Source organism: Podarcis raffonei, chromosome 6, assembly GCF_027172205.1.
Source record: "Podarcis raffonei isolate rPodRaf1 chromosome 6, rPodRaf1.pri, whole genome shotgun sequence".
Lineage (NCBI taxonomy): Eukaryota > Metazoa > Chordata > Lepidosauria > Squamata > Lacertidae > Podarcis > Podarcis raffonei.
The window spans coordinates 53,461,843-53,483,287 of NC_070607.1; the positions used below are offsets into that span (position 1 = coordinate 53,461,843).

At 44.7% G+C, this 21,445-nt stretch overlaps 2 protein-coding genes across 10 annotated transcripts in view; one reads left to right on the plus strand and one right to left on the minus strand.

The window, feature by feature from the left end:
• Positions 1-13,520, minus strand: part of TBC1D22B (TBC1 domain family member 22B) — a 40,548-nt gene extending 27,028 nt beyond the window's left edge. The window contains exons 1-7 of one of the 2 annotated variants that reach the window (XM_053392941.1): positions 13,275-13,520; positions 9,818-9,874; positions 6,424-6,725; positions 4,626-4,805; positions 3,459-3,529; positions 2,651-2,779; positions 2,014-2,079 (exon numbers count right to left, since the gene is read on the minus strand). In XM_053392941.1, coding sequence (XP_053248916.1) covers positions 2,014-2,079; positions 2,651-2,779; positions 3,459-3,529; positions 4,626-4,805; positions 6,424-6,725; positions 9,818-9,874; positions 13,275-13,330 — 861 coding nt within the window. In that variant the 5' untranslated portion in view covers positions 13,331-13,520. Of the gene's footprint in view, positions 1-2,013; positions 2,080-2,650; positions 2,780-3,458; positions 3,530-4,625; positions 4,806-6,423; positions 6,726-9,817; positions 9,875-11,389; positions 11,566-13,274 lie in introns of those variants that run through there. The other variant, XM_053392940.1, reaches the window with a different exon arrangement.
• On the plus strand, positions 12,821-19,185 carry TMEM217 (transmembrane protein 217). Of its 8 annotated transcripts, XM_053392950.1 has the most exons (4): positions 13,710-14,045; positions 14,479-14,576; positions 18,059-18,111; positions 18,255-19,185. In XM_053392950.1, the coding sequence occupies exon 4, from the start codon at positions 18,276-18,278 to the stop codon at positions 18,846-18,848; it is 573 nt and encodes a 190-aa protein (XP_053248925.1). In that variant the 5' UTR covers positions 13,710-14,045; positions 14,479-14,576; positions 18,059-18,111; positions 18,255-18,275; the 3' UTR covers positions 18,849-19,185. The 8 variants fall into 8 exon arrangements, with proteins under 8 accessions (XP_053248922.1, XP_053248924.1, XP_053248925.1 ...); XM_053392947.1 differs by lacking the exons at positions 13,710-14,045; positions 18,059-18,111 and adding an exon at positions 12,821-12,842 and having other exon boundaries at positions 14,483-14,578; XM_053392949.1 differs by lacking the exons at positions 13,710-14,045; positions 18,059-18,111 and adding an exon at positions 12,843-12,864 and having other exon boundaries at positions 14,483-14,578.
• Positions 19,186-21,445: the final 2,260 nt, after the last annotated feature.

The following is a 21,445-nucleotide window of genomic DNA, read 5'->3' on the forward strand; positions in this document are numbered from 1 at the left end:
GGGTGGGGATTTTGTTCTCTTCTTGTTTTTAGTTGCCTTGGCTTGCAGTTTTTGAAATGCTATGTCCACAACCATGGGCAAGGAACATGCTGTTCTTCACTTAAGAAAGCTGAAATCCACAAGAACCTAAGCTATGGTTGAAGTTTCATACAACTCCTACATGTGCACTTCCAAAAGATGAGGAGCCCTGCCTTCAGAACACTGGTGGGCTGCTGGCTGGAGCACCTCATTCCATTTGCATCCACTAGGATCAAAATTTGCAGGCAAGCAAAATGTCAGATTTAAAGACTTGTCCTCTAACAAAACACAAGAGAACAGATCCGGAGGGCATTTGTCGCTATTTGCAAAAAAACCTTGTAAAACTGTTATAAGGACGGGTGCCATCCTCATTACCTTGGACATACACTTCTTGGGGGGAAAAATCTTTAAGGAGCCTGCATATAGTCATTTTACAGTTTAGCAGATTGGTCTGCAATGGCGTTCAGCACAATTACAATAGACAGCTCTCGTTAATCATACTCTGAGCATGACAGTTTGCTTTACAGCACTACCACCTACGTTAACAATGAAGTATTCTAGGTTTCAGGCTGAACAATGCTTTAAGCCACAGGCTGAACAATGCTTTAACCCCCAATCTATGAGCCATTGTCCGCTAGAAGGAGAAAGGAGGCATACACCAGCAAACAAGCCATATTACAGTAGCAATGACAATGTAGCTCAGAACAGTCATGAACCTATTAATTTCAAGACAACAGCACAGGACTTTGTTCAGTTCCCCCCCCCCATGGGACACACTGTGGGCTTCTGTGGTCCAAAAACCAGAAAATGTGAATCAAGCTTGCATGATAGCAGGGCCTGTGGCTTTAGACATCAATTTTCATAAACTCCAACATCAGTCAATTACCAGTTCTTTGCAAACCCTGCCTCTCCGCTATGCAGAAGGGACTTGGATTAAGTCCACTCAGACTTGACTGAACTGGCATGCTCTGCAAGCATCAGTAAATATTCAACAGGATTAGGTCGGTCAAAGGATTTTGAGCTATACTGCAAAAGTCAGTTTTCATTATTAATTCCTGCAATTCTGTCTGGTTCAGACAGAAGCTGTAGCTCATTCCTGGCTCTGCCACTAACAAACTATTTAGCCTCTGGCAAGTCACATTGTTGCTGCGAAACTTCATGCACAACTCTGCAACACACACACTGAAAGTGTGCCTTTGGGACTGAGATGATCTCTTGCCATAAGCACACTTGGCGTAACAGGCTGGCAGTCTCTGTTCCTAGGAGACATCAACTCAGATTGTGGAGTCTTATGAAATTGAGCCCAGAATTACACATTATGGGTACTGCATACCTGCAGATGGAAACAGCAGTCCCACATTTTTCCCGCCTCTGTTCCCTGCATCATCTAGTAACACAAAATATAGGACATGCTGTCACCATGTTATGAGTTTCTACATCCCTGCAACCAGCATCCAATGATGTGGGGGGGGGATAAGGAAAAATAATGGGTGAAGTCTTGTCACATATTTTTTATTACCAGATATTACCAAAGAGAGGGAAAATGAGATTCAAGGCTGAATCTCAGGGACAGCCACGCATCACCTCTAACGTCTAGTTCTATCTTTTCCAGATAGGTGTGGATCTTGCAGGAAAGGGCAGTTCCTGCCACCCCTAGGGAACTGTAAGTAAAGCATGCAAACTGAGCTTGCTCCTGCAAAAAAAACCTTGCATTTCAGCTGAGAGTTCAGCTTGAGCACAGAATTTGCACAAGATACCAAATTAAGAAATGGGTGGCAACTCTGCTTTTGGAATGAAATGTACAAAATTTCACTGCTGAGGTTGAAATCAGCTATGACTTTCTTTTTTAGAAAAGCCCATGCATACAGCAGAAAGCAGCTGACTCTGGGGGAAAATGCTAGATATTTGGGGGGGGGGGGAGAGAAACTTCCTGCCCATCAACACAGGCTGGCAACTCACACTGCAGGAAAGCTAAAAAGAAAAGGCCCCTTTTACCTCCTGTACTAGTGGCTGCTGGAACAGAGGGATGAGGGGGTTCGTCCGTGGAATGTCTATATGGATCTGAAAGACAATTGTAAAATATATATGTATCAGAGAACATTAATGGTTGCCAAGCTGATCAGCACAATTGCAGCACTAGAGGCAATATTTCTCTGGCTCAAGCCAAAGCAGAACTATGACTTAAGATGGAAGAGATGATATTGACTCATTCAGAAATCCTGAAGAACTGTTTTGCTCCTCCTTCTTTAATAAAAAAGAACATGCTAGCCTATCATCCAAAATCCTTTCAACAGAGGCTGCATTTAGAACACAAAGCAGAGTATCTGGAATGCTTGAAAGCAGAACACCTTTTAAAGGCCACTTCAAATACCTGGGTAAATTTTAAAAGTATTTCTTCTCTAGGATCTCTTGGCAGGTCAAGAGTTAACACCTGCTCACTTCTGACCAATAACACCCACAAACACTGTTTTGTGCAGGATGGGTCTGCCACGGTAAGAGACGAGGTTACAGGTAAAAAGCACACTGTTGCCACTGTTAGTGGAATGACTAAGCCCTGTGCCATGGAATCCTAATGTACCCCAGATGCTAAGCGAAAGAAAGGGCAGGCAGCAGGAAGTAGGGGGCTGGGTACCTGCCGGTATGTATCTTGATGGTGCTCCTCATTTCTGGAGTCGTAATACTGCTCAATGAAACCAAAATACTCTTCTCGTTTGCGCTGCAAAGTCAGCTTCCTCCGCTCCATGCTGGCAGGGAGGTAACCCTGTAGGAGAAAGAAAAGCCTGTCAAGGCAAGTCTCCTTTTCCTCTGCTGTGCTCAAAGTCCTCAACTTCCCTACACACATGAATGCTTGAAAGTAGTTTGCAGGAGAACTGTTCTAACCAGGAGTGCAGGATTCAGTAAAAGAAAAGTTGGAGCCCTGTAAGAATGTCATAGAAGGTTAAGCAAAGGCAAGTCCTTCCATCCAAGTGTGGTGGAAGAAGTGGCACCTGCCAGAATCCCCCCATCACTCTTAGAGACATTCAAGGCTACCTTGCATAGAATCCAACAACCTTAGTTTTAACACTTGCTGCTACAAAAAAAAAAAGTTTCTAAAACCAATCATCATATCTCACTTTTTGCAGAAGCGGCTTTCCAGAATCCAGCAGCATGTTTGTTTTTTCCAGGTATAACAAGCACAACATACAGGCAACTCTTATTTCTAAGTCTCCATTGCTTTTATGCCTAGTTTTTAAAAGGTATTATTCTCTCATGTTTATGGGAGGGAGACGTTCCTCTCCAGTTAAAGGATCCCAGGTGTCTAGGCTGAAAAAGACCTGAAGAACTCAACCGGGGCCTAGTATAGCTGACATGTTTCCCTAGAGTCCAGCTCTATCCTTTATATGTATTCTATAGATTGCAAATGTACACAAGTTGCCCCAGCTTAGGGAAGCAGCACTCACTGATAGAAGTCGCCACGTCACAGGCCGGACCTCTCTGGGGACCCCAGGCCAGCTGCATTTCCTCAATTCATCTGAAAATGGAGAGCAGTTAAGTTTATTCACATGCAGTATCTTGGCTGGCATTTCTACACTAGGGAGGAAAAGCAACTCCTGTCAGCTTGGCAGGTTCCAGAACCACAAGAAAGACTTTTTTGCTAGATATGTAGGTTTCTATGGTGATGGTGTCTATGATGCCTTTTTTCTTTCTTTTTTTTGTAATTATAGGTTTTTAATTGTATTTTTATCAAACATTTATGTAACTTGCACTGTAATTCCATATCTGTCTAACCAGAAGTAAGTCTCATTGATTACAATACAGCTTTCTCCCAGATAAAGGGGTGTAGAATTGTGGCCTAAATACATGGCATAAGCAGCCTGGAGCACTGGAAAAGGTATATATATATATATATATATATATATATATATATATATATATATTCCATTGATTCAGAGTTGCACTCCACTCTTTAAACCAGGGACAGCCAATATGGTGCCCTGCAGATGCCATGATACCTAACTCCCATAATCCTTGACAACTAGCCATACTGACTAAAGATTATGGGAGCTGTATTCGCGGGTGGCGGTGTGGGTTAAACCACAGAGCCTAGGACTTGCCGATCAGAAGGTTGGTGGTTCGAATCCCCGCGACGGGATGAGCTCCAGTTGCTCGGTCCCTGCTCCTGCCAACCTAGCAGTTCGAAAGCACGAAGTGCAAGTAGATAAATAGGTACGCTCCGGCAGGAAGATAAACGGTGTTTCCGTGCGCTGCTCTGGAAGCAGCTTAGTCATGCTGGCCACATGACTGGGAAGCTGTACGCTGGCTCCCTCGGCCAATAAAGCAAGATGAGCGCCACAACCCCAGAGTCAGCCATGACTGGACCTAATGGTCAGGGGCCCCTTTACCTTTTTATTCCGCAATGCCTGGGATGACTTCCCAATTTAGGCAGTGCTTATTATCCACTCAACAAAACAAGACATGTGTCACACTTATCGTAGTTACTGAGTACAGTTTCAACGCAAAACTACTTCTAAACTAGAGAAAGGAACCAAACAGGGAGCACCCTTCTCTCCCCTCTGGTGGTATCCCTGAAACTAACAGGACCCTCTGAGTTTATTGCCTGGACTCACCTAGATCTGTGTTGTGGCTAGACAGAAGCTGCCGGAATTTCTCCAAGCGAGTTTTCTCACGCACCGTCATGGGAGGAGCCCCTGAAGCGTTTTGGTCAGAGATGCGAGCAACAAGCGGAATGATGGGTCGGAGTGGGAGGGATTGCTGTTTGTGGAGGGGGTTGCGCACACAGGCATCCTCTAAAAGAGTTTAAAGAGGTCCATCAGGCCATGAGCATAATGGGCAGCGGCAAGCACTGTCTGGAGCTTCCAGAATCAACTACCATTCCCAAAAAGGTCTGCACACCTTCACAAACATGCACGACAAAGAAAGGCTCCACACCTGTGAAGTTTCTCCCCCATCACTGAATGGGGATAGAAGCTCCACTAACTGCCACGCTATTATTAAAAAGATACAAATGCAACCTCAATGAGCAAGAAATATAAACTCATGCACTCCTGCTGGGCAACTACTCTGCTTCAACTGCACGTTCTGTGGAACAGAAGGAATCCCTTTAATTTAATATTTGGACTTTCAGTTCCATTGGAACAATGCTTTAGCAGCACAGGACAGTAGTGATCCAGGAGTCCTGCTCACTTTTTCTGGGCTAATAAACAGTGGTAAAAAGAAAACGCCACATTATCCAGAATAGGCATCACTCAGTGGTTTGCATGGATGGCTCTCAGACCATTTTTGTTGCATAATTACTGAGGCAAAGATTCATCTGACCTGTCCTCCAACAATAAACACAGCTAGGCTCTCACTGCTCTCCATCCATCATCTCCTCAAGGTCAATCCTTTTGCTCCAATTTTCATGCTCTCCTTCCTTCCTTCCTCTTCTAACATGCTAGACAGACAACTCAACACATATGGGAGGAAGCAGAAAAACACAAAGGCAGTTTACTATCCCATATTCAATCGACACCTCTATGCCAAGTGGCCAGTCAGATTCCAGCAGATAACTGGAGGTGAGACATGGACTCTGGAGCCATCTGGTGGTGGTTCTGTGATAGGAAGACTCATTCTAAGAGCTAAAAAGTAGAGTATGCTTTGCTTACTCCACTAGCACCATCACAAAAAGGTCTGGTCCTTATTATCTAAACTATTTTGAGTATATCTTGCATGCCTATTCCAAGGTCCTCAGTGCAAAGCTCTAGGTCCCACCCACCCCCATCCAGTAAACCCTATTCAGATTGGTTCATTGTTAACTAAGAAGGCTTACTCATAGAAAGCTTGCCCCAATCACCTGCAAAAAGAGTAACACAAGGATTGTGCCCAATAGTGGGCCTGATTTGACAGGACACTAGGCTTTTATCCCATGGAAGATCTGTGCATACTCTGCAAAGGTATATGTGTTGTAAAACTACACCAAGGTAACCTATATAGTCTGTACCAATGAAAGCAAATTTCTACTAGCTGAATAAGAAGGATGCTACTGGATCAGACAAAGGATTCACCTATCCCGGCAACCAACCAACAACAGTGTCCACTAATGAGATTTATGAAAATCAAGAGAAGTCACATATTATCAGCATTAATTTATTCTGCTCTTGCTAAAATGAGGCAAACAGGGAGTTCCATAAAGCACTAACTCAACCCCTCACCAACTTTCAAGGTGTCAACAGTAACTGACCACGCATATTCAAATCTATTTTTTCAGCCATAAGAAAGAGATCATCCACATTCCTTGGCTAGAATTCAAGATCCTCAGAATGCTCAGTTCTGCACTTGACTCCCAAAGTGACCCTTGTGCAGACCTGTAGAACCCACACAGCTTTGACAAGATCACATAGGGTAAAAAGGCCAGGGGGCCCTTACCAGGCGCTCTGGACAGCTGGGCCTCACTATTGGACTTGATGACCTTACAATTGGTTGGTGCTTCATTCAGAGCCACCTGGGGCCACTCAGGTTTCACACGCAGCCTGCTGTGGTTCTCCAGCACCTGGGCTGCTGTGGCCTTGGCCACCTTAGAGTTCAAAGTCTGGAAAGATGGGAAATCCTCATCTTCATCGTCCCCAATGTCCCAGGCATCACTGGTGTCGCGGGCAAACTCGTGAAAACTGCTGGCCTTCTTATTCTTCATGGGTAGCGCGCTGATCTTTGACCGTTCCTTGATGAAGCTACAAAATAAAGGAAGCTGGCATTAATGCAATGTGGTCAAGCTCTGCATCTCACCTTCCCCTGCCTATAGCCTAATTTGCCCTACAGTGGTATCTCGGGTTACATACGCTTCAGGTTACAGACTCTGCTAACCCAGAAATAGTGCTTCAGGTTAAGAACTTTGCTTCAGGATGAGAACAGAAATCGTGCTCCGGCGGTGCGGCGGCAGCAGGAGGCCCCATAAGCTAAAGTGGTGCTTCAGGTTAAGAACAGTTTCAGGTTAAGTATGGACCTCCGGAACAAATTAAGTACTTAACCCGAGGTACCACTGTATTTGATTCCATTTCCTCTGCAGGTCAAGCCCCCACTGCCACTTCTCCATCCCATGGTCCAGTTCCTTTCTTGTCTGGTCAGGGTAAAGAGAAGGAATGCAAAGTCTTCCTATAAGCTTTCCATCAAGTGCAAAGTTCAATGTCTAAACCAGTGAGCTTTGCAGTCTTGGCACACGGGACAGTGAGGAGAAATGCTTCTGCCAAATGCCTCGATGAAGAAAGGTTGCCAGTCTGAAGTATTGCTTTGCAAGCAAAGCGAAGGAGGAGACTGGATTCAACTTCAGTGAGCACATATGGAATCCTGGAGAACAGTAAAAGTGCAGGCATACAATTTGAAAGTAGCCACAATAACATACTGCTTTGCTATCAGGTTAACATATACATAGAAGAGAGGCATAATCAGGCACAGCTATTCTTTCATAAGCTGCATTTGCTTTGTTCTCAATTAAGTGATTCAAAGTCCTTGTGCTATAAAGAGAAAGTTCATGTCTGAACAAGAAACTCAGAAAGCACATGAACTCCAGCAAGGTTAAGGAGACCAAGAGAGAAGCTGAGAACAAAGAAAATGGAAATGTCTCAAAACTACTTCAGAAAGCCTGGTCAAGAACAGCATGTTCAAGAGGTAAGCCAGACAAAGGCAATACAGAAAAACTAATGCTATTCCTTGAAGATGGCTTTGTTGAAGGGGACCACTTACATCCAAGTCGCACCTTCTCTTAGAATTTTTATTTGCAAATGCATCAAAAATAATAAAATATCATCAGCAGAAACTGACATTAAGAATGTTACATTAACAATAATTTAAATTTATAGATTTATATAGTCAGTCCAAATAGGCACTGAAAATAGATTAATGAGTATAAGCCATACATTCAAACGCAGAAAGAGCAGTGAGATCTTCAAACCCATGAGATATGCTTTCAAAATGGTCAAATTTTCATAAAGTAATGTTTCTAATGAAGGGGATTTTAGTCACATTGGGAAGTAGTAAATCAGGTCAAAATCTATTTGCATAAGAGGCTTGAATGAACTCAGATGCAACAATACTAAGCCTACCCTAGCTGATCACTAAAATCAACAGCAGTCAAATTAAAAACAAGGCCTCAAGAGAGAGAGAGTGTTCCAGAATTCAGGGGCCACCACAGAATAAACTCTGCTCCTAGCTGACAACAATCTAATGTCTGAAAGAGATGGCACCTGGAACAGGGCTTCACTGGAAGATTGCAAAAACCCCTTCTCCACCTCCCAAGGTAGGAAGGGGATATGCTCTTTAAAACAACAGAAATTTAAGATCAGACTCAATTAATCTAGCATATTCTCATCAAAGGTTTTTAGTCAAGATATCCAGAGAAGTGGTCTTCACTCCCAAGATATCCCTCCCTCTTAACTGGCACTAACTAAGAAGAATCTATGATAGACAAATGGCTCCAAAATTGTTCTATAATTTTATATTCATCTTGCAATGGCCCCCTTCAAAAAAAAACAGACTGGCTAGAGTGTCATTGATTTGAATGAATATAGGATTGTGATAGTCAACAGTTGAAAACCGCTATCAAAATGCAGTATTAGCAAACATTGTGATTTAGGGAACAATGTATTTACAAACTCCACAATAGCATGATGAGAGCGAGATGTTCGGCACAGGGGAAGGCACATGTTAGATTTATAATCGTAAACTGCCACAATTGCTTATGTATAAAGACAAGCAACACATAAACTAGGGTGGCTCTGCATAGCTTGGATAGCAGCATTAAAGTCTTTGCCCTCCTTTCCCCCCTTGGAGAATCCCCTCTAGAGACTGACAAGGAGGTTAGACTCCATGACTCATGAATCCCTTGGGATATAACAGCAACAATTGTGATGGGAATGCCTTCCCCTAGTGACTTAATAATGGGGCCACCAACTCATTACATGCCCAGTACTCAAGGGCCAAAAAACAGGTAAAGCTCAAATTGGTGCCTGATGGGGAATTTATTGGTCCAAATAGCATCCAAGGCATTTAAACAAAACATCCCTCATTGAGGCAATACTTGCAAGTCCTCCTACTCTAAAAAGTTCTTCCTTAGAGTTTTAGTTCTCAAAGGACATCATGTAGTTTGTAATTCTTTGTCCCAAAGCCTGTGTTTAGCTCAAACACATTAGGTGGTAGTTAATTAAGTTTTGCTCAGAGTAAACCAACTGAAATTAGTGAACATGACTTGTTGTCGGCATCTGTCTGTCTCGAGAGACAATGGAGTGCACCTCCACAGGTGATGTCAAACCGCTGCATTTTCAGCACCTAAGTGACCTTCCTGGGGTACAAGCCTGGGCAGTGTGTATGGAGATCCTGGGTTGCCCAGATGACAAGACTCCGCAGAGCAATACATTTGGCATCACCTTGGCTGGAAGGAGGTGTACAAGGTGCCATCCAACTGTCTTGGGAACTCCACTCCATATTTGTATAAGGTTTACTCCTTAGCCCTGTCTTCTCCTGACTAAGTCTGTTAATTTCAGTGGGCCTACTGTAAGTAAAACTTAGTAAAATTCCAACACCACAGCAGTGTATGTTAAGCCATTAAATTTCACTTTCAGCATTTTTGGTGCTGCTCCCTTTCTCTCCATCCCACTTTTCTCTTTTTGCAATAGCTCCTGTGATCACCAGCTAAACCGAGGCCTTGGAGGCTGGTAATCCACACGAGAGAGCAAAATAACTGGACAGACAAAACAGACTTCTTCCCAGGGCAAAGCAGCACCATGTGGTGGTGAGTGCTAAAGGTCTGAGAACCAGGGAAGCTACTCACTTTTTAGTAAGCCGGGGATCCAGTGGAGGATGCTGAGCTCCATAGACAGGTTGAATGCTGAAGGGGAAACAAGAGACTCAAGTGATTTGTGAGCAAGTATTCTAGCCTCAGCAGTGAATGTATCAAGGGCCACATACAAGCAATGTCAATAACTCCCAGGTATCAAAACCACAGGAACAAACACAATCTGCTACCTAGAAAAGCAAAAGCAATGTTGACAACCCACCCTCCTAATTCTTTTCTTGGCATCCCCTTTGGCCAGTCTAAAGAACATACATGAGAAAGATTTCCCATTTCGATAAGCAGCTCTTTGAGAGTTTCCTCTGCCCTCTGGCCCCAGTCAAAATATCTCCATCATTCTTTGCAGACTTAACAGAGGCCAAACCACATGACTCCATACAAGCTTAGTGCTTGTTCTTTTCAGCATGGATTATACAGCACATGGGGTGAAGAACGGGTCGTAAGGGCTATTGGTCACAAGGACAACTTTACTTGCACAGGTTAGGAAAGCTGTACTCCTAACAAACAATTCAGACAACTGAGCTGGAGGGAAAGCTATGTGGAGGGGGCCCCGGGACTTAGCCCTCATTTCACTCATCTTCTAGCTACATGTGCTTCAGAACACAGAAATAGGTAGAGGGCAAGACGTGGGCTACAGGCTATTTAAATAAAACAGTATGTGCACCCACCTCCCCCTTCCATTGGCCTGAGCTATCACAGCAGCCTATTGACTGGCAGGCAACGTACACATCAGTGAATAAAGCTTAAGTTCATTGGTTGGGCTGAAGTTCAAGTTGGATCATTTCTTTTCCCAAAACCGGTTTACCAGGTTTAGTCAACTTCACTGTTTAAATTAGCTATAGATGGAAACAACATCTTGATTTAGAGAGGCAGAAACACACAAGTGAGCAAGCAGGATGTGGCAATGAGATAAGAAAGCTAAGATAGTGAGGCACCAGCACACTTGCAGAAATAATGTTATTTTTTTTCTTCCCAAGTACGTATTATAAGACCTTTAGCTGTACTTTTCCCACACATCCAAACTACCCCAGAAAGTTGGTAGAGTTTGACAGGCGGAGAGATGGATGACATTAGAGGGAGAAACAGTGAATTAACTAGCCTGGCAGGATTTAAAGCCAGCTAAGCATTCCAGAGGCCTCGCGGTGGTGAACTGGCTTGGGACAGCACGGTCAATATGAGGTTAGAGAGCATGCGAACAATATAACACAGGGGTGAGCAGAAGATAAATTAGGATCTACTGAGAGATCTGAAGTAGATCAGCAAGGATTTATGACTCCCAATTGTTTAACAATGGGAACAGCAAAATGATTCTGCATTGCACTGCTGAAGGGTGGGGTGGGGGGTAACCACAAGTGGATTTTTGTGTGGAAGGATGGTATTCCAAACAAATTCCTCAGCTCAGAGTTATTTAATCCCAAGTGTATAACTTTTGCACTTAACTCTGGTTGTGAACCTTGGTATTCTAGAAAGCTTGAAGTCTAATGCAACAGACTCGTGAATTATACAGCCTTTATCCCAAACCTGAGGCCAAGATCACCTCTTAGGTCTTACCTCACTTTCTTCAGGGGCACATGCACCTGAATCATCAAAAGAGGAGAGTTATCGCTCAATCTCATTCAGAGTGGTCAAACAATTGTGCAGAGTTTCCTCAAGCTTTCAAGTGCCTTCTTAATGAGTGAGGAAGGAAACCTAATCAGAATTGAACACTAAGTATATAGAGAAAGAATGTATTCTAATATAATTAGTGTTAAAAGTATAAGAGTTTGCACATGGGTGGGATGTGAAATCTCTCTTCAAGGCTGACAGCAGATCATCCCAGCTTGGCCCTGTCCAACAATAGCCAGAACCCTCCGCCAACAACAGTTTCATCAGCAGCCATGTTTCCAAATAATAAAGTGATTGGAGCGGTGCTGAAGAGAAACATATGAGCCTTTCAGGGTCAGACCTATCTAGTCCTGCATTCTGTTCCTGGTGGCCAATCAGATGCCTATGGGAAGCCCAAGGAAGAGGAGGAGGAGTTTGGATTTGATATCCCGCTTTATCACTACCCTAAGGAGTCTCAAAGCGGCTAACATTCTCCATTCCCTTTCTCCCCCACAACAAACACTCTGAGGTAAGGCTGAGAGACTTCAAAGAAGTGTGACTGGCCCAAGGTCACCCAGCAGCTGCATGTGGAGGAGCAGGGAAGCGAACCCGGTTCCCCAGATTACGAGACTACCGCTCTTAACCACTACACCACACTGGCTCTCACAGGACAAGAGGGCAAAGATACTCTAGCATTTGTCTTCCAAAACAAGTAGAATATGACGCATGGTCCCTCAGATACAGGAGATAAGTTATAGCCATCACTGATAGACTTGTCAAAAGGATGCACAGACCACCATGGTTTAAACTATGGAAGAATTGGGGGGGGGGGCTTTTATAAAATCCACACACCTTACCTCTAACTTCATCCATTTTAACCAAATCACACACATCCCCAAACAATGCTAAAAGCAATAAATATGGGAAGCATCCTGCCACGCTCCACATCACCCCTTTGTAATTTAAGCACTGCAAACTCCCTGTTCACCAGCTTTGGGGGTGGGCACATTAAGGAGAAATCGTCTCCGGAATATGAAGTCTAGGACTTCTGCTTTCATATTTAGAAAGCCAGTCTTGTGTGTCCTGAAGTTCTCCAGAGAGTTTTCTTGGTATAACAAAGCAAAGATTCTCAGTTGCCGAGTTGCAATCGGCGTAATTAGTTGGCGTTTGCTTTTTAAAGCCTGGTTAATTCTCTTCGCCACCCGGTTTTGAAGTTCACTCCTATCAGAGCGTTTAGCGGCAGTAAGCGCCAGCACGATAAGGAAGCCCATACGGACCCACGCCGATTAACCTATGCAAATGAGGAAGTGACTTCTGCTCCTGGGCAAAGTAGCAACCCAATGCACCTGTCCGCTGAGCAACCTGGCTGGCTCCGAAATACAAACGGCCCCGGGACAAGGGAGGACGGAGGCACCCGCGAGTCTCGTCATTCCCCACGGCGGGTTTAGGAACATGGGAGCCTAGCAAAGCCCATTTGCCCCACGATCGCCAGCCTCGCCTCTCCGGCTGGCGATGGGCTTCTGACTGCAGCTGCTGCTGCTGACTAACCGGGCCAGCCGGCGCCGCGGCGGAGAGCAATCGTGGCGCGACCGCAATCCCGAGCTTCACCTCACGGGCATCGGGGGACCCACAGAGGTCCTCTCCCCAATTGCCCTGCTCCCTCTAGATGCGGGGAGGCTGCTAACCGGCTTCAGGACGAGAGCCACGAGCCCCCACGAAGCACCTCCCTGCGATGAATGGCGGCGGGGAAGCACCCGCTGGAACCGGCGCCACCAACCGGCTCCCGCCTTCCCGGGGCACGGCTGCTTGGTAGGCGCCCACCCCGGAGACTGAGCCTCATGCGGCCGCTCACCTGCCCGGCAGCTTCGCGCTCCGCTTCCAGAACTGCTTGCTGCTTTCCGCGGCCATGGCTGGGGGGCAGAGGCCGAGCACCCCGCCGGCTCCGGGAGGGAGGGGACGAGCCGGAGCGGTGGGGCCCAAAGCCTCCGGCCGAGGCCGCTTCACCGCCTCCCTCCGGGAGCCCCGTTGCCAGGCCTCAGCGCCGACATCTTGGAGTCGGGCGGGCGCGGCCCAGCCATTGGTTACCTGAGCCAGAGTCCCCCTAGCTGGCCAATCCTGAGTCAGATTCCTAAAGCAACGTGAAGCATAAGCGAGGTGGGGGGCGGCGCCGCCAAAGGGAGGGCGGGACCAGGAGCCGCGCGCAACGCGCGAGAGGCGGGGCGATTCACCTAGTGATGCACAGAGGAGGGGGCGGGGGAGGAGGAAGGCTGCGGCGAGGGGGCGGGGGGGGAGCCACGTGCAGTTTGGTCGAAGCGGGAGGCGGTTTAACTGTCAAAAGTGGCGGTCCTCGCGGAGAAGCGGGAGCGGAAAGCCAGTGAGGGAAACCAAGGCAGGCTGGGGGCTGCCCCCTCTCTCAGGGAGGAAAATAATAAACAACACTTTCAAATCTAGGCAGACTTTTTAAAAAAATCATTAATTATTGGGAGACTGATGGTTCGAATCTTCCATTAAAAAGAGGACAATTTTTGCAGAGGCGCTACTTTTATGTGCTTTCTTCAGCAAAGTCACCTTCAGCTCCTACCTGAAACTCCTCAGAAGCCCTCAGATTGCCCTCCATTTTAATGTAGGTATGCTGTTCTTCACAAGGATAGATTTTAAACTGCACATTGGTGCGAACAGAACACCCATCAGATCAAAATGAGTCCGGCTTATTCAATAGGGAGAGAGAATGCAAGAACTTATTTAACTTTGGCATGTTCATTCCTTTAATGTCATGGGCACAGTCAGGATTTATGTTGCTGAGGGGCAACCTGCCATCTGCCTGGCTCTGTCTAGCAGATTCAGAATGAAATGTCTCAATGACAAGTTGTTTTAAATTACTTCCTTTTGCCCCCAAGTGCTCTGAAAAATCTGTCAAAAATTTTCTACAATTTCTACTTTTAGTTAAGTATTTGTATTTATTTACTTGAGGGGGGAGGCAGCTGTCTATCCACTTGGACAGATAAGGTATCAGCATACAGATATTCCAAGTGTGTTACTCTAATGTTTCTTCACAGGAAGCTTGCTATAAGTGGCATTGTTTTCTGATGCAGCAGTAATCCTTGGAAGAGATAAACAGCTGGGGTCACAAGAGATCAAGTGAACAGACTCAAAATGGTGAGAAGAAATGTGCAGTATGATTTACCTTTGGCAGCAGTTAACATCAATACATGTGCAAGTACAGAGCAAGTACAGAACATACTAAGGCTGTGTACCTGCTCCCTTGTGCTCTTGATCCAGTGCACTTCTACTGCTTGTCAGAGAGGGAAGTGGTGACCACATTGCCACAGTTCAGTCATGTGTATTACTTCAATTGGGAAACACATTTTTAGCATTTATCTTCTTCCCCATCAATGCTGCTATTCTATGCTTTGCAACCGCAAGCCATTCAAATGTTTTGAACTGTATCTCCCATTAACCTCAAAACATGTACATGGCCACCGGCCCATCCTGTGGCCATAAAATGTGCTTTTAAAAATGAAAAATAAAGGATGATTATACAAGACCTGTCTGCCACCACACTAGCAATCTGCCACTGGGCACAGTGGGGCTGGGCTGGACTGCAGGGCACTGAACCTCAGCCTTGAGACACAGTCCTAGCTGCACCACTGAGAGTGATTGATAGCTGTTCTGTGCAACTGCAACACTATTTTTAAGGACTACTACTACTAATAATAATAGCACTGAGGCAGTAACACATAACCAACCATTTAGAAAATAAGGTTCAATGAATTGAACTAAAGAGAGCATCAGTCACCACCAGAGGTCAATAGAATCCTGTCACAGTGTCTGGCACCTTTTCATTTCTTCAGCTGTATTCCTTGTGCTCATCCCCTTTTAATTTTTCTGCCAGAACTTCTTCTTAGAAACAGTAAGATTTCAGTCTGTTAAGAGCAATATAGTAATGAAATTGCTTAAATCATTAATAATTAATTCCTGTTTGACTAATGAATTTCTTAGTGATTTCTTTCCCGCCCCCTTTACCTTTTTCTTCTCCCTTTCTAACTTTTATTGGGTTCAACATTCTTTGCTGATAACTAAATGATATCAGCAAGCTTGCATTAGTTACTTTTCTGGATCTTATAATCAATTGTGCTGGAAAAGAAAGCAGAAAATGTACAAATGAGATGGAAGCACATTTTAAGACTGGGGAAAATGCAGGCTTTCAAAATCGGTAAAACAGATTTTAAAATAGATAGAAAAGGTGGCATGCTCAGTACTAGAACAATTAAAACGTTTTTTTTACTAAAGAATTTGAATGTGATTATTTTAAAAAGCACAAAACTATTTTAAAAACTATAGAGGAAAATGGATTGCTGTAGAATACTTTATAACAAATTCATTGAAGGAAAGAGACAAGGAGATTATCAATAAAACAGTAAGTCTGTCAAATTCAGTAAAACAATTAGAACCTAGATTTACAGAAATAGAGACGAGAATTAAAAATCACACAGAAGAAACAGGAAAATTAAACCTGACACTTCTAGGAATCTTTTGAGGTTGTGACCTGGATATACTCCAGAGTTTGGTACCCCAGGAGTTAATACAGGCAACAGAGATAAATAAAAAGTCAATTTTATTATATCAAAAGGGAATTAGCTGATTGCCTCAGAAAGGAATCAGCACATTTACTAAACATATTAAACAAAATCAATAAACAGCACACCAGCTTGGGAAAGTTAAAACCATGCAAGAGCTATTCTTAGAAGCATTCCCAGGAACACATAGGAAAACTATGATGTGGTCAGGGAAAGAGAGTTGTCGGGGGTGGGGGGTTGTTGGCTGAAGAGGTTAAAGTTGTACTAGAATGTGAGGGTGGGTGCTGGCTTGAGCTGTTTATTTGCAGAAGAGAAAGGGGGAGTCAGAGGAATGATTGGGAAGGGCTTTGGGGGAGTTTTAGGTGAAAATCAGAAGAAAAATGGAAGACTTTGGGGCAGTGGCTGAGATTACTGAGCTTAGGGAGATCTGAGCTTTCGGAGTGAGAAAATTAGGGAGGAAGAAATTAGCATGACAAAGGGGAAAAGGAGAGACTGGTATCCCCAAGAAAGAGGAATCTGGTTTTCAAAGTGTAAGGTAGAAGGGGAGGAAGGTGTTGGACAACTGACAGGCTTTCTTTCTAAAGTTTAATGCCTTTCCTTATTTTGTGAGCCTGAGGTTCAGTGTGTTGAAGGCAAGAGTACCTCTTCAGCAACAAAGGGGATAGGGGGAAGGAAAAGTGGGTGGGTGGGGGGAGTCCATCAGAAAATTCCTTGACAATGAGGTGAGATCCCTTTAGTACCCAAAGGATTCCTAGCTAGTAAAGTGAAAAGCATCACCTGTTATGCCTGAGTTAGTCTCAAAAATTAGCATAGAAACAAATTCTCTCTTCCTGATAGTGAATGGGCAGTGTTTGAAACTCCCATTGTTCTAGGCCATTTTACCATTTTGCAACAGGGAATTTCATTAGTGTGATCAGTTTCTGAGCTCTGGGTGCAGTTTTTGTCTGAGATTTCAGATTAAAATTTCAGAGAAGAAGGAAAGGACGACCTTTTTCTGCCTCCCCACTTCTAGCTATTCTCTGAAGACTGGAGAAGAGACGCTCTTAAGAATATTGGGGGGGGGGAAGGACTAGACCACATGAAAAATGAGCATAATATTTTAGCTGCTGTTCATTCATTTTCAGCTTTGTATTCTTGTTATAAAAAAGTACACCTAGACATTCCATTGTTGTGCCCATAATCTAGGTTTAAGGTACCATTTAGCTCCTAGCTTTCATATCTCAATTTCTAACACTGTGAATGGGTGTTAAAAAAAAGAAATTATGTAAGCCAGGAAGAGCTTGTTTTTAAAAAGTTTGCAAAATGATTTCAAGAAATGCATCTTATTCCTCTGCTCTGGTGAGATGGAGCTTGACATATCTTTTGGACTTTTCAAGCAAAAGCCTCAGACTATTGAAATTTATTGCTTCCTAATTTAAGGAGAGAGTGGGAGGTTTGATAGCTGGGTGCCAATAGCTTAGTTTGATTTGGTCCTTTACTTACTTCTGATTTACAAATGATAAGGAAAGAATGGCAGAGATTTACACTGAAAGGAAACAATACATTTTAGAGGTGCTCTTGCAACAGGGTTGGTTTGGAATATGTGAGCCTGACTTTCTGTAAGGAAGACCTCTCCAGGCCAAAATCAAAACTTATTTCTGAGTTGCAGGCTATCATAGCAATAGCTGGATATTTTTAGAGGTGCTACATAACACTTGGTGGGATGGTTCTGCCTCTGCAGATATCTCTGCACTCTTTTGGATTCTTGAAGTCATGCTGCAAACATGCAATTTCATATGTTGCTGTTGCTTGTGCATCCAAGGTCACCTTCATGTGACCTGCTTACTGAGCCTTCATCCTGATTTGTTGGCACAATTTTTGTGAGGCAGTTATAAAACATCCACTGTTCGTTGCACATTCATTCTGATTTCTTTACTGGAAGGTTATACAACATTGTGTTAAGCAACTGCTATTATCCCACAAGTTCCCATCACTTTCCTTACAGCAAAAGGGGTGAGTGTGTAAGTGGATTTGTTGACAAAGAGTGCATAATGTACTTAAACTGTGTAACATGTATTTCTGGTAAACAATTGAATCCCACCCACAAGACAGGACAGTCTGGAAGTAACCTAGGTGTGCATCAATATATTTGCATTCTCTTCTACTCTGATGTTTTGTATTCATCTCTAGTTTGAACATATCTTTAAGCTTTCTCAGAGAGTTCTGGAAACATTTTCCATATCCTGCACTACTAATTCAGTTTAATTGCCTTTCAGGGGATTTTTGGAAGTGAGAAGATGATCGTCCTGTTTGCAGGTGGTATCTGTGGTGTAGCTCCAAAAGCAGGATCTCTTCTAGCTGGTGTCTACATGATTCTGACAACCAATATGTACCTGATCTTTGAGGCTGGTCACCTAAATCGCTCCCTAACTCTGATACAACTGCATCAGGAAGAAAATTATTCAATTGGAACGATGTGGGTCATCCCATATTACTATTACACTGCAATCGGCTTGGCTGTTATAAATTATCCTATATGTTTCTACTTCCTCTTATCCATCCAGAGGCGAGACACTGTAGGATTGTTTATCTACGTTGTTTGGATCATCTTCTATGATCTAGCCAACATTGTCCTCGTAGTTCTAACAGCAAGGGCAGCTCTTTATTCAATAAGTGACTTGGAATGGTTTGGATTGGCCACCAGAATCCCCACAGACTGCTTTTGGCTTCTCTTTATCATAACATATCTTCTGATGATTATTGAAGGCAGAAGCACAGGGAGGATGTCACTGAAGACAAGGCGGATATCAAGACGTGTGTCAGAGCCTCCCAAGTTTAGGCTGGGTATCAATGCTAGGAGAGTTCAATAGGAATTGTCAGGTAATTTGTGCAAACTAGCAGGCTTGCAATGCTTGGGACATAGCAAGATGAGTACAGTTCATCAACCTTGTATTGCTGGCCACTGGGAGCTTTAAAAGCCTCTGGTTATTGCCTGCCTGGAACTGCAAGAACAGAGGGATTGTCAAACACTCAACAGGGCCGCAAAACATGGGTTTGTCTTGCCAGAGTTGCAAATCTGGTGTATAAATTCATGCATTCTAAGTGGTGCTGCATGTGGTTTGACTTTTGTTTTGTTTTGTTTTTTTAAATTCTTATTACCTTATTGGATTGACCTGATGTCCTTAATAAACATATATTTCCTCTCCATTGTATTTTGGATTATTCCCCCTCCCCCCCCCACATACTTCTTGTTTTGCCTGATTGAGTTATGAAGACATGTGAACTGTATCATCAGAATATTTGGGCAAGGCAATAGTTTCCTTTCTAACTCCTATAATCACAATGATATGGCTGTGGAAAACTGGGATCATGAAATTCCGTGGAAAAAGCTGATGTCTCTAACAGCATATGTGCTTGGATGTGAAATGTCACAGTGAAGATTATTTATTGCTAGATTATTATTTTTAAAGTAGTGTTTGCTCCCTTTCTTTGGCCAGAATGACACACTGCCTCAAGGTTACTAAATACCGTATTTTTCACCCTATAGGACACTTCCCCCTCCAAAAATGAAGGGGAAATCTGTGTGCGTCCTATGGGGCGAGTGCAGGCTTTCGCTGAAGCGTGGAGAGCGGGAGGGGTCGGTGCGCACCGACCCCTCTCGCTCTCCAGGCTTCAGGAAGCTATCAGCAAGCCTGGGGAGCCCGGGGCAGTTCCCGCAGGGCTCCCTAGGCTACGGATAGCAGCCTGCTTGCCCGGAGTGCGGGGCGCGCCGAAGCAGAGCGCCCCGTGCTTCGGGCAGACATCCGCAGCCTAGGGAGCCCTGCGGGAGTTCCCGCAAGGCTCCCTAGGCTGCGGATAGCAGCCTGCTTGCCCGGAGCGCTGGGCGCGCTGAAGCAGAGCACCCCGCGCTTCGGGCAGATATCCGTGGCTGGGGGGGGGGAATAAAAATTTTTTCCTTTATTTCCCCCGCAAAAAAACTAGGTGTGTCCTATGGGCCGGTGCATCCTATAGGGCTAAAAATACGGTAATACAAATGCAGAGGTGGGGACTTTGCAGGGGGGAAGCAGCTGGTAGTGCTTAACCACTCACAACTCTTCCCCAGTAGCTGGCTTGATTTTAGCTGGTCCCAAGATTGAAAAGAAACCTGGTGAGGCAGAAAAGTCAGCATAGGGAGAGTTCAGGGAGAAAGTGTCGGAAAGAGGAAGGATAGAGCATTCACGCACACACACACACACACTCCTTCCCTGGCAATGCCTACCTCACAATCCCACACTCACGTTTTTCAGCAAACACACTTTGGCAAAGTTTGGTGTAAGTCAAGTAGGTTTTTTTCTTGAGCTTCTTTCATTTCCTTAACCAAAGCGGATGTGTGTGTGTGTGTGTGTGTGTGTGTGTGTGGCTGGGGAAGGAGCGGAACAGTGGTGCAATCTCTAGAGGTATAGATTTTCCCCATCTTTTTCATAGACATGGTTTTGTTATCAAATGATGTTTTTGGGCAGTCAGCTCCACTTGCCTCTTCACAACTGCCGTTTTATTTGGCAACATTTTAGCAACAGTGTTTAAAAAAACAATATTGTAATTGGCACTGAAAAATAGGAAGGTGACAGTTCAACTTGGTTTCATACCCAAATAATTCATCTTAATAGTTGTGGAAATTAGAGCATAATTAAAAAAACAAAAATATAACCACAAGGGACATGTTTCTCTATTAGTTACTACTCTCTAGTGTATGGCTAGGAAATCTCAGGCCTGGGGGGCCAACTGCAGTCCTCCAGGATTGTCACCAGACCACATCCCTTCCCAGGCCCCGCTCCTCACTGGCCCTACTCCATTCACTCCTTGTGTGTTCTCACCTGGCTGGAATGTGTCCTTGAACTGCAGTAATGCTTCTTACTTACCTGGATGGAGAGAAGTGGGTATAGAAACCTCTGAACTGCGCATGACTTGAATGTTGCTGTCAGAGGCTCAGGAGCAGAAGAGCAGGGGAGAGAGCAGATAGAGAGCGGAGGAGAGGAATCAGAGGGGAGCGTAGGGGAATATGACAGTGGACCGAGAGATTCCATGAGCTTCTCCAGCGAATCAGAAGATTCCCAGGAGAGGGCGCCTATGGTAAGGGCGAGGCGAATCCCAGAGGGGACGATCCATAAACAAGGAACCAGAGGGGAGTCCCAAAGGAGTAGCGGAGGAGTAGGGCCAGTTTCCCCACCAGAGCACAGTGGGGGGGAAGAGTCACGTGAGTCAGGACCATCTTCTCCTCCATCGGGGAGTGGGGAGAAGGAGGGAAGGCCAGGTCCAGCTAGCCTCCCCGAAAGGGGGAGCAGTGACACAAGTGTAACGGTCAGAAGGAAAGTGGGAGGCTGCGCGCGCGCGCCAAGTTCAAATGTGGAGGAGCGCGGGACAGCAGAAAACCCGGATTGGGAGCCAGGTCCTAAAGCCCGAAAGAGGGGGGGGGAGGAGTCGGGAGAAT